Source organism: Corythoichthys intestinalis, chromosome 20, assembly GCF_030265065.1.
Source record: "Corythoichthys intestinalis isolate RoL2023-P3 chromosome 20, ASM3026506v1, whole genome shotgun sequence".
NCBI lineage: Eukaryota > Metazoa > Chordata > Actinopteri > Syngnathiformes > Syngnathidae > Corythoichthys > Corythoichthys intestinalis.
This window is the reverse complement of record NC_080414.1, coordinates 1,433,956-1,446,663: the sequence shown is the minus strand read 5'-3', so window position 1 is coordinate 1,446,663 and position 12,708 is coordinate 1,433,956. Positions and strand designations below refer to the sequence as shown.

At 38.8% G+C, this 12,708-nt stretch overlaps 1 protein-coding gene across 10 annotated transcripts in view; it reads right to left on the bottom strand.

Moving 5' to 3' along the window:
• Nucleotides 1-1,714: 1,714 nt before the first annotated feature.
• Nucleotides 1,715-12,708, bottom strand: part of LOC130908391 (protein zer-1 homolog) — a 53,417-nt gene continuing 42,423 nt past the window's right edge. For 2 of the 10 annotated variants that reach the window (XR_009061594.1, XM_057823782.1), the window contains exons 15-16: nucleotides 4,782-4,846; nucleotides 1,719-4,702 (exon numbers count right to left, since the gene is read on the bottom strand). Coding sequence is in view for 4 of the 10 variants with exons in the window: in XM_057823782.1 (XP_057679765.1) it covers nucleotides 4,816-4,846 (31 nt within the window). In the remaining 6 variants the exon portion in view is untranslated. Of the gene's footprint in view, nucleotides 4,703-4,779; nucleotides 8,595-11,387; nucleotides 11,486-12,708 lie in introns of those variants that run through there. The other 8 variants (XM_057823781.1, XM_057823780.1, XR_009061593.1 and 5 more) reach the window with 8 other exon arrangements.

Sequence of the window (12,708 nt, the reverse complement as noted above, 5' to 3'; positions counted from 1 at the left end):
TCTCTCTTTCTATCGCCCGGGGAGCGTCCGGTCGCGGCGACCTGTCGCCGCCGTTCGGGAGTCTTGACGCCGCGTTTGCTGCTTTCGTGCGTCCGTTTTGAGGAAAGCCTTCAATAGATCCGATATGGTACAATTGTATATTCTGTAAAGTGATGTGTTGAAGTCAACGTTCATTTGTCCTGAATTATGTGCAAGTCTTTTGGGAAGAATATATATGAATAAATATTGGAAGTAGTAATATTGGGAACACAAAAAAAGTGTTTTGACTACTGTGTCACGCACAATAAAAGACACTACAGCATGGAAAACAGTAGCCTGGTACACCAGACTCACCGCTGTTCCAGCTATTGAGTCTGGCCACCATTCCCGCGGATACAATTTCCAGGGCGGAGCAAGCCACAGCAAACAGACAGCGGAGTGGACCAATCAGCGACGGGCAGGGCAGACGTCACGTTATTAAAGCGACGACGGCAGGACCAGGGACTTGCGCGCGGAAGTAAACGTACGAGGAGAGCGGAGTTTATTCAACATGGCTAGCGCGGGACAGACTTGTCAATGACTCGTGTCGATGTGTTTTTGGTCATTTAAAACTGATTTTACCTTGGATTGGAACATTCTCGGCTCTCCTGTTCAGCTTTGTTGTGGAGACGACTTCCGACGCGCAAGAGTGACGTTGCTCGTTAAAAACACGTCACGCAAATAAACGAATCTGATTTGTCGATTGATTTTGTACCGGCTCGAAAAGGCTGTTAATGGGATGGTTCCCAGACTATTTCTCTCAGTGTTTGAAAAATACAGGGAGAAAAGTCTGGCAGAGCCAGGCAAGGAAAACAGTACACAAACATACAAATGTATGCAACTTTATTTTCATTTTATTGAATTGTTTTGTCCAATTTTTTTTTTTTTTTTTTTTTACATTGCAACTACAGTGATCCCTTGCTACTTCGCGCTTTGAACTTGGCACCCTCAGTCCATCGCGGATTTTTTTTTTTTTCAATCAAATAAATACAGTATTTTATAGAGCTGTCTCGATCTGATCAAGTAGGCTGCGTTTCAATCGCGGTTTAAATGAGCCCTTGCTCATTTGCCTTAGCCACCGCCCCTCAGGGGAATCCCCGCCGCCATCTTAAGGGCCGTTCCGATTCCTAAAACAGCGAACTGAACTTGGTGAGATGGACCCTCAGAGGGCTCGGTGATAGAGTGAAAAACGATGGTCACTCCGGAGCTCCCTGTATCCCACAATGCATTGCAGTGGTACATGGAAAACATGTCCATGCGGTGGTGATAATGAAGCTCAAACACCGTTGGTTTTAACCAAGAATCGAGCCTCTTTTACGCCCATATCTTTGAAGAATTTGGGGATTTAAGCATTTATTCACAAGAATTCTCGCCAGAATAGCTGTTTACCCCATGAGGCCGCTGGCCTCGTTTGCAGTGGCGCCACTAGGGGGTGGCCAGGGTCGGCCACCCCGCTTGCCAGTATATCGTTAGATTGTTGTAGCATCAGTTATGCATTTCATCCCAAATGAATGCATTTATTTTGTTTTGTTAAATGTAGGGCTGTCAAATTTATTGCTTTAACGGGCGGTAATTATTTTTAAAAAATTAATCACGTGAAAATATGTATCGCAATTAACGCATTTGCGGTACGACTCACTCACGCATTGCCACAAACAGCCTCCAATGGCGCCGTTTTACTTACCGTATATACAGAGATAAGAGGCAGTGTCAAGTGAGTGGAGTAGATGCAAGCATTCATTGAAACAGTGCTTTTAATTGGTAAAAGCTTTGTCATCTCTCTCACAGCAACTATAAATATTGTGGGAAGCGACATGGGGAAGTCATGGTTGCACCACTTCCCATCATGCATTTGGGCAGAACAGTTAAGTCGCTACAGTATCATTTACTGAAAGCTCAACACATACACTAGATGGCAATATTTAGTCACAATATACAAACTCACATGTATCCTTTAAGAATTACAAGACTGTCTATTCGATCCCTTTCACAGAAAGAATGTTAATAATTTCAATGCCATCTTGTGGATTTATTGTTAAAATAAACAAATACAGTCCTTATGTACAGTATGTTAAATGTATATATCCTATATAATGTCTTATCTTTCCATTCCAACAATAATTTACAGAAAAATATGGCATATTTTAGAGATGGTCTGAATTGCGATTAATTACGATGAATTAATTTTTAAGCTGTGATTAACTCGATTCAAAATTTTAATCGTTTGACAGTCCTAGTTAAATGTACACCTTATGCCTAATACTGTATATACTGTATATAACAATAAAACAGAATTGTTGTGGAACTCAAAATGTTGACTGGACAGTTATGGACTACGCACATCAAATATTACACAATACACCAAAGTATATCAGTAGCCGTGTCCATAAGTCTTTCTGATAGTTTTCCTCTGACGTTTTTACTGCAATAATATAATGAAAACCTGAAATTTTGGCTTTTAGTCTTGGCCACCCCAAGATTTTAAGTGGCCCCATCTGGCCACCGCTATGAAAAAATTCCGGAGGCGCCACTGCTCGTTTGCTAACAGAGTAGCATTGTACTTCGACATTATACGTATAATAAACGCTAACTGCATGGTTTCTTTGCTTTTAACCAAGAATCGAAACTGTTTTATGTCTATATGAAAAATTGGGGGATTTAAGCATTGTTTCAAAAGCTTTGTTTACGCCAGGTGGCCGTTAGCCTCATTCGCTAACAGAGTAGCATTATACTTCCACAATATACAGAAAGTAAATGCTAACTGCACAGTTTCTTTGCTTTTAACCAAGAATCGAGACTGTTTTAGGTCCAGATCTGTGAAGAATTTGGGGATTTAAGCATTTATTCACAGGAGTTTTCGCCAGAGAAGCTGTTTATGCCAGGGGGCCGCTAGCCTCGTTCATGAACAGAGTAGCATTGTACTTCGACAATATACATAAAATAAACGCTAAATGCACGGTTTCTTTGCTTTTAACCAAGAATCAAGACTGTTTTACGTCCATATCTATGAAGAATTCAGGGATTTAAGTATTTATTCACAAGAATTTTCCCAGGAAAGCTTTGTTTACGCTAGAGGGCCGCTGGCCTCATTCTCTGACAGTAGCCTTATAATTTGAAAATATTCATAAAAGAAATGCTAACTGCACTGTTTCTTTGCTTTTAACCAAGAATCGAGACTGTTTTACATCCATATCTGTGAAGAATTCGGGGATTTAAGCATTTATTCAAAAGAATTTTCCCAGAAAATCTGTTTACGCCAGGTGGCACCTAGCCTCAGTCGCTAACATAGTAACGTCATACTTCCACAATATACAGAAAGTAAATGCTAACTGCACAGTTTCTTTGCTTTTAACCAAGAATCGAGACTGTTTTACGTCCAGATCTGTGAAGAATTCGGGGATTTAAGCATTTATTCACAGGAGTTTTCGCCAGAGAAGCTGTTTATGCCAGGCGGCCGCTAGCCTCACACGCTTACAGTAGCCTTAGGCTATAATTCGACAATATACGTAAAATAAACGCTAACTGCACGGTTTCTTTGCTCTTAACCAAGAATCGAGACTGTTTTACATCCATATTGATGAAGAATTTGGGGATTTAAGCATTTATTCACAAGAATTTTGGCCAAAAAAGCTCCTTTTACGCCAGGCGGCTGCTAGTCCCATTCGCTGACATAGTAGCATGGTACTTCGTCAATATACGTCAAATAAACACTAACTGCACGGTTTCTTTTGCCAGAAAAGCTATGTTTACACCAGGCGGCCGCTAGCCTCGTTCGCAAACAGAGTAGCATTGTACTTCGACATTATATGTAAAATAAACGCTAACTGCAGTCTCTTTGCTTTCAACCAAGAAACGAAACTGTTTTACGCGCATATATAGGAAGAATTCGGGGATTTAAGCATTTACCCACAAGAATTTTTGCCAGAAAAGCTGTTTACGCTAGGCTGCTGCTAGCCTCATTCACTAACAGTATATGGTGTATAATGATTATAAAGGGGTATTCTATCCTATAATAATCTATTTACACATTATTTATAATTGATTCTGCATGTTTTCCTCAAGTAGTACGTTTTTTTTTTTTTATGTAAAATGAGTGATTTATTAGCTGTTTAAAACTTAAATAACGTAAATAAAATAAAAAAAGATGCTATTTTGGTCAAAAACGTATGTTAAATATTGCTATTGATACTGAAAATATAGGTGATTATCTCTGCATTTGGTGATTTTGTGCATCTAGTGTAAAACCTGACTTTTATAGCCATTTGAAGTCGTGCTATACTTATGTAAAATATAATCAGGATATTATAAGGTAACGACTTGCCGCTGCTCATAGAGACTCATACTGTACATGGCTATGTTAGGTGCCTGTTTTGATTTTGAAAATATTTGTTTTTGAAAATAGGCCCCCTACCAATCAAATCGGTTATGAAGTCTATGAATCTGTCAATTTACTTGGCACATTGACACCAAATGCATGCTTCATTTCACAATAGTGTTTTTGTCAGGCAGGCATTATTATTTTATTGAGAAAAATACAAATAAATGAAGGTCTCCAGCGTGACTCCACCCCGCCATTTCCTGTACGACAGACGAGCGAGTAGATCACAGGAACTACACTTCCGCAGTCCTGATTTTCTTTCTAAAGCAATCGCCACCCACATGCGTTGTCTGAGTACAGTAAAACCTAAAAAAAAAAAAAAACGCAACTGAAAAGGAAGTGCAGTTGGCTTGAACACGGAATTTAAAAATGCGGCTCACTTCACCTCAGTCCTCCTGTGCGTGATTCATTTCCGTTCTTCAGAAGCTTTCACACTGCTCAATTGCTACCCTGAAAGAAAGATTTCATGTCTGTGGGATGGTGCAATTCAAATAAAATACTACAGTGTATATTCAGTTTGGTTTTGTCTAAAGAAGCTGTTGTTGACATTATCATCTACCTTTCTTTGATTATTGTAGCATTCAGACGGGGAAATAACCCAGATTAAAAGCATCTCTTCCGTGGGTCGTTCAGGACAAGATAACGTCAACGTAGTCGTCCGTTTTTGTGGCTTGCTAACTACCGCTACTTGACGAGTTGGCTTTAATGTGTATTGTTCTACTACTTTAATGAATGACTGAGTGATCAAAATTGCACCGAGCGAGACACTTCTCACAGTGTTGAAATGAGATAAGATGTCCTCTGGATAAGTGTGTGTGAATTAGGGTTCTCGCGCAACTGCTCGTCTACAAAACACTTCATGGCCTTGGACCAAAATACAGTGTATTACAAAAGTGTGTACACCCCTCGCATTTCTGCAGATATTTAAGTATATTTTTTCATGGGACAACACAGACAAAATGACACTGACACAATGAGAAGTAGTCTGTTTACAGCTTATATAATAGAGTTCAGTTTACATCTGGCGGTCGCTAGCCTTATTCGCAACGGAGTAGCATTGTCCTTCGACATATGTAAAATACAGGCTAACTGCACGTTTTTTTTGCTTTTAACCAAGAATCGAGACTGTTTAACGTTCATATCTATGAGGAATTGGGGGATTTAAGCATTGTTTCAAAAGCTTTGTTTACGCCAGGTGGCCGCTAGCCTCTTTCGCTAACAGAGTAGCGTTGTACTTCAACAATATACATAAAATAAAACACTAACTGCACGGTTTCTTTGCTTTTAACCAAGAATAGAGACTGTTTTACGTCCATATCTAGGAAGAATTCGGGGATTTAAGCATTTATTCACAAGAATTTTCGCCAGAGAAGCTCTGTTTATGCCAGCCGGCCGCTAGCCTCGTTCGCTAACAGAGTAGCATTGTCCTTTGACATATTTATGTAAAATAAAAGCTAGCTGCACGTTTTTTTTTTTTTTTTTGCTTTTAACCAAGAATCGAGACTGTTTAACGTTCATATCTATGAAGAATTGGGGGATTTAAGCATTGTTTCAAAAGCTTTGTTTACGCCAGGTGGCCGCTAGCCTCTTTCGCTAACAGAGTAGCGTTGTACTTCAACAATATACGTTAAATAAAACGCTAACTGCACGGTTTCTTTGCTTTTAACCAAGAATCGAGACTATTTTACGTCCACATCTTTGAAAAATTCGGGGATTTAAGCATTTATTCACAAGAACTTTTGCCAGAAAAGCTCTGTTTATGCCAGACAGCCGCTAGCCTCATTCGCTAACAGAGTAGCATTGTCCTTTGACATATTTATGTAAAACAAAGGCTAATGGCACGTTTTTTTTTGCTTTGAAACAAGAATCGAGACTGTTTAACGTTCATATCTATGAAGAATTTGGGGATTTAAGCATTGTTTCAAAAGCTTTGTTTATGCCGGGTGGCCGTTAGCCTCTTTCACTAACAGAGTAGCATTATACTTCCACAATATACAGAAAGTAAATGCTAACTGCACAGTTTCTTTGCTTTTAACCAAGAATCGAGACTGTTTGACGTCCACATCTTCGAAGAATTCGAGGATTTAAGCATTTATTCACAAGAATTTTCGCCAGAAAAGCTGTTTAGGCCAGGCGGCCGCTAGCCTCGTTCGCTAACAGAGTAGTATCGTACTTCGACAATGTACGTCAAATAAACGTATACACGTAATTCTCCAGCACCTGCAGCACCCATGCAGCCCCAAACCATGACATGCCCACCGCCATGATACACTTATATTTGGACTCCTCAACTGGTCGCCGCCACACATGCTTCAGACCATCGGAACCAAACAATGTTCATCTCATCAGACCATAGCACATGGTTCCAGTAATCCATGTGCTTTGTTGACATGTCTTCCGAAAACTGTTTGCGGGCTTTCTTGTGTACTGTCTTCAGAAGAGGCTTCCTCCTGGGGTGACAGCCATGCACACCAATTTGATGTAGAGTGCAGCGTACGGTCTGAGCATTAACAGACTGACCCTCCACCTCTTCAATTGCTGCAGCAATGCTGACGGCACTCTTGCGACAATCTTTCAAAGAAAGCATTTGGATGTGACGCTCAGCTTCTTTGGACGACCAACCCGAGGCCTGTTCTGAGTGGACCCTGCTCTTTTATAACGCTGGATGATCTTAGCCACTGTGCTGCTGCTCAGTTTCAGGGTGTTGGCATTCTTCTTGTAGCCTCGTCTCTCTTAATGTAGCGCAACAATACGTCTTTTAAGATCCTCAGTTTTTTGCCATGTGGTGCCTTGTTGGAACTTTCGGTGACCAGTATGACAGAGTGTGAGAGCTGCACTACAAATTTGAACACACCTGCTCCTTATGCACACCTGGACATAATAACACTGACGAGTCACATGACATTTTGGAGGGAAAATGACAAGCAGTACTCAATTCGGACATTTAGGGATGTAGTTTCTAGGGGTGTACTCACTTTTGTTGCCAGGGGTTTATATATTAATGGCTATATTTTGAGGGTAAAATAAATGAACTCTATTATATAAGCTGTACACAGATTACAAAGTGTCATTTTGTCAGTGATGTCCCATGAAAAGATCTAAATATCTGCAAAAATGCGAGGGGTGTGCTCACTTTTGTGATACACCGTAAGTCTGAACATAATGAAAGTAATTTACTTATTAATTGTATGGCCAATTCTATGCTAACAACATATGGGAAGACAATCTATACATAATAACACATTATATAATGCAAATAAGGTTGCCTAAAAGTTGGTGGGGACTATTTGAGCATCATTGCTTGTTTTATGTCCCTACCGTCCCTGTGCAAACCTACGCCTTTGAATAAAGGTGATTATTATTGGATGTCTAATAATTTGGGCTGTCAAAATTATAGCGTTAACGGGCGGTAATTAATTTTTTAAATTATTCACGTTAAACTATTTGACGCAATTAACGCACATGCCCCGCTCAAACAGATTAAAATGACAGCACAGTGACATGTCCACTTGTTACTTATGTTTTTTGTCTCCCTCTGCTGGCGCTTTGGTGCAACTGAATTTATGGGTTTAAGCACAATGAGCATGGTGTAATTATTGACAACAATGGCGGGCTACTAGTTTATTTTTTGATTGAAAATTTTAATAAAACGAAAATAAGAGGGGTTTTAATATAAATTTATATAACTTGTACTAACATTTATCTTTTAAGAACTACAAGTCTTTTTATTCATGGATCACTTTAACAGAATGTTAATAATGTTATTGCCATCTTGTTGATTTATTGTTATAATAAACAAATACAGTACTTATGTACCGTATGTTGAATGTATATATCAGTCTTATCTTTCCATTCCAACAAGAATTTACATAAAAATATGGCATATTTTATAGATGGTTTGAATTGCGATTGTGATGAATTACGATGAATTAATTTTTAAGCTGTAAGTAACTCCATTAAACATTTTAGTTATTTGACAGCCCTACTAATAATATAATCAATAAACAAACATAAAAAGAGCTAGAGTAGATTCATGTCTTTACAAAAAGGTGCTATAAGTCAAAGTCACTCCCTCGTATTGCACTTGGGTCTTACAGGGCCACGCTTTTAGTCTCGGGCAGCGAGCTTTCCAACTCCACAACTCTCTTCAGAAGTTCAATTCCTCCTTCTTTAATGAGCAAGGGACAGTACCTGCTCGCTGCACATGAAACATGAGCAAAGATGTGGGCATTATTTCTGACACATTCAGAGAAGCAGTAGAGATACTGTATGTACGTATTTGCATGAGCCAGGATAAGAACAAGCAAAGTCGTATACAGTATGGAGATGAAAATGTACAGTACAGGCCAAACATTTGGACACATCATTTGTGTGTTTTCTAGATTTTCATGACTATTTACTAGGGGTGTGCCATCTTTGGCACCCCACGATTCAGTTCGATTTGGATTCAGGTAGGGGTGCACAATATCCATTTTTTGAAACCGATATCGATAACTTCCTGCTCCTCAAAGCCGATACCGATAATTTATAATTTTTTAAATGTACAACCTGAGTTTTTGAACACCTGGAAGTTTAAAAAAATAAAAAATAGTGGTGGATTCAACATAGATTTGCCATTTGAACTCACCAGATTTTTCATAATGACTAGGGCTGTCAAAATTATCGCGTTGACGGGCGGTAATTGATTAAAAAAGAAAAAATTAATCACTTTAAAATATTTAATTAAGACACTAATTAACACACATGCCCCGCTCAGATTAAAATGACAGCAATGTAATGTCCGCTTGTTACTTTTTTTTGTGTGTTTGGCCTCCTCTGCTGGCGCTTGGGTCCAAATGATTTTATTTTACAATGAGTGAGCATGGTGTAATGATTGACATCAACAATGGCGAGCTACTAGTTTATTTTTTTGATTGAAAATTTTACAAATTTTAATAAAACAAAAACATCACGAGACGTTTTAATATAAAATTTCTATAACTTGTACTAACATTCATCTTTTAAGAACTACAAGTCTTTCTATCCATGGATCGCTTTATCAGAATGTTAATGCCATCTTGTTGATTTATTGTTATAGTAAACAAATACAGTACTTATGTACCGTATGTTGAATGTATATATCTGTCTTGTGTCTTATCTTTCCATTCCAACAACAATTTACAGAAAAATATGGCATATTTTGTAGATGGTATGAATTGAGATTAATTATGATTAATTTTAAGCTGTAATTAACTCGATTAAAAATTTGAATCGTTTGACAGCCCTAATAATGACATGAACAAAACAGTGCGTTTCACTTTTGCACTGCCCAACAACCAGCTAAAAATGAATGCACTTCCATAAACCACAAGGCTTTTCTTGCTTTTATGGAAAGACACTCGTCTTAATATTGTAAAAGTACAACAGAAAAATACACAAATTCAATACTCATTATACAACAAACTGCACAAAACACTTATATACACAACTAATATATGTATAGCATAGCACACAAGCTTGAGCTACTAAAGCATTGGCTGGCTTCTATAACACAACAACTTATGAAGTTCTGTACATATGACCCTTCACCACAGAAGTAAACATACAGAGGGGCAAATAAGTATTTAGTCAACCACTAATTTTGCAAGTTCTCCCTCTTGAAAATATTAGAGAGGCCTGTAATTGTCAGCATGGGTAAACCTCAACCATTAGACACAGAATGTGGAAAAAAAAAAAAAAAGAAAATCACATTGTTTGATTTTTAAAGAATTTATTTTCAAATCATGGTTGAAAATAAGTATTTGGTCAATACCAAAAGCTCATCTCAATACTTTGTTATGTACCTTTTGTTGGCTATAACGGAGGCCAAACGTTTTCTGTAACTCTTCACACGCTGTTGCTGGTATTTTGGCCCATTCCTCCATGCAGATCTCCTCTACAGCAGAGATGTTTTGGGGCTGTTGTTGGGCAACACTGACTTTCAACTCCCTCCTCACACCGTGGCATCAAAATGATAACAAGAACGGTGAGCAAAAATCCTAGAACCACACAGGGGGACCTAGTGAATGACCCACAGAGAGCTGGGACCAGAAAGTAAGAAAGGCTACTATCAGTAACACAATGCACCGGCATCGACTCAAATCCTGCACTGCCAGACGTGTCCCCCTGCTGAAGCCAGTACACGTCCAGGCCCATCTGTGGTTCGCTAGAGAGCATTTGGATGATCCAGAAGAGGACTGGGAGAATGTGTTATGGTCAGATGAAACCAAAATAAAAACTTTTTGGTAGAACCACAAGTTCACGTGTTTGAAGGAGAAAGAATACTGAATTGCACCATACCCACTGTGAAGCATGGGGGTGGAAACATCATGCCTTGGGGCTGTTTTTCTGCAAAGGGACCAGGACGACTGATCTGTGTAAAGGAAAGAATGAATGGGGCCATGTATTGAGAGATTTTGAGTGAAAATCTCCTTCCGTCAGCATGGCAATGATCCCAAACACACAGCCAGGGCAACAAAGGAGTGGCTTCGTAAGAAGCTTTTCAAGGTCCCGGAGTGGCCTAGCCAGTCTCCAGATCTCAACCCCATAGAAAATCTGTGGAGGGAGTTGAAAGTCCGTGTTGCCCAACGACAGCCCCCCCCAAAAAATCACTGCTCTAGAGGAGATCTGCATGGAGGAATGAGCCAAAATACCAGCAACAGTGTGTGAAAAGCTTGTGAAGAGTTACAGAAAACGTTTGGCCTCCGTTATTGCCAACAAAGGGTACATAACAAAGTATTGAGATGAACTTTTGGTATAGACCAAATATTTATTTTCCACCGTGATTTGCAAATAAATTGTTAAAAAATCAAACAATGTGATTTTCTGTTTTTTTTTCCTCCACATTCTCTCATGGTTGAGGTTTACCCATGTTGACAATTACAGGCCTGTCTAAAAATTTCAAGTGGGAGAACTTGCACAATTAGTGGTTGACTAAATATTTATTTGCCTCACTGTACATTGAAATACTCACGGGAAACTGACACCAGATAGTACAGAGCCCACGTAGCCCAGTGTTGACTAATAAGAGCGGTACTTTGAGGCAAAAGTGTGAAGATTGTTTTCAATGACCTAAGAGAACATCAAAATTTCAACAGGAAAATCCCATTACCAGTATACACACTTTAAATTGGTATAAGTAATCATCTGGGGTCCCCTCACCTGAACACCTCACGCGAGCACACAAGTACCAAAGCTAATTTGGTGCGTAGACTTCATTACTATTGACGTGTCACTTCGTCATTCCTTGCGTAACGCCTTATCAGAGGGGGCCGAGCTTCATTTAGTAATAGCCGAAGAACGCTCATGTCGGATTTAAGCTTGGATTTACTTACGATTGGATTTAACTACGCAAGCTATACCGCATACAAACAGGAATGATTGTCTCGGGAGTGATTTGTTCAAGGATTCAAGATAAATATTAAATTTTACGTACCATGCATGCGTGATTGAATTATTTATTCGCAGGAATCTTCGTTTCCACATGGAGGCGGCTAATTTTCGTGACTGACTAGCCTCATAGTTGATAATATTTACGCAAAATAAATGCTACCTGCGCAGTTTCTTTGCTTTTAACCAAGAATCGAGACTGTTTTACTGTCCATATCTATGAAGAATGCGGGGATTTAAGCATTTATTCACAAGAATTTTTACCAGAAAAGCTGTTTACCCCAGGCGGACGCTAGCCTCTTTTGCTAACAAAGTAGCATTGTACTTCGTCAATATACGGAAAATAGACGCTAACTGTACAGTTTCTTTGCTTTTAACCAAGAATGGAGACTGTTTTACGTCCATATCTATGAAGAATTTGGGGATTTAAGCATTTATTCACAAGAATTTTCACCAGAAATGCTCCTTTTACGCCAGGCGGCCGCTAGCCTCTTTCACCAACATAGTAGCATTGTACTTCGTCAATATACGCAAAATAAATGCTAACTGCATGGTTTCTTTGCTTTTAACCAAGAATCGAGACTATTTTACGATCATATCTATGCATAATTTGGGTATTTAAGCATTTATTCACAAGAATTGTCGCCAGAAAAGGTCTGTTTACGCTAATCGCGGCCGCTAGCCTCATTCGCTAACAGTATATAGTGCATAATGATAATAAAGGGCTATTCTATTCTATAATAAGTCATTAATTATCTCTTTACATATTATTTATTGAAATGATTCTGCATGTTTTTCTTATGCATTAAGTTTCTGATGTGAAAATTGATTTATTAGCTGTTGAAAAAAAAATTAAGTTGCTATTTTGTTCAAAAATCTATATGGTATGTTAAATACAGCTATTG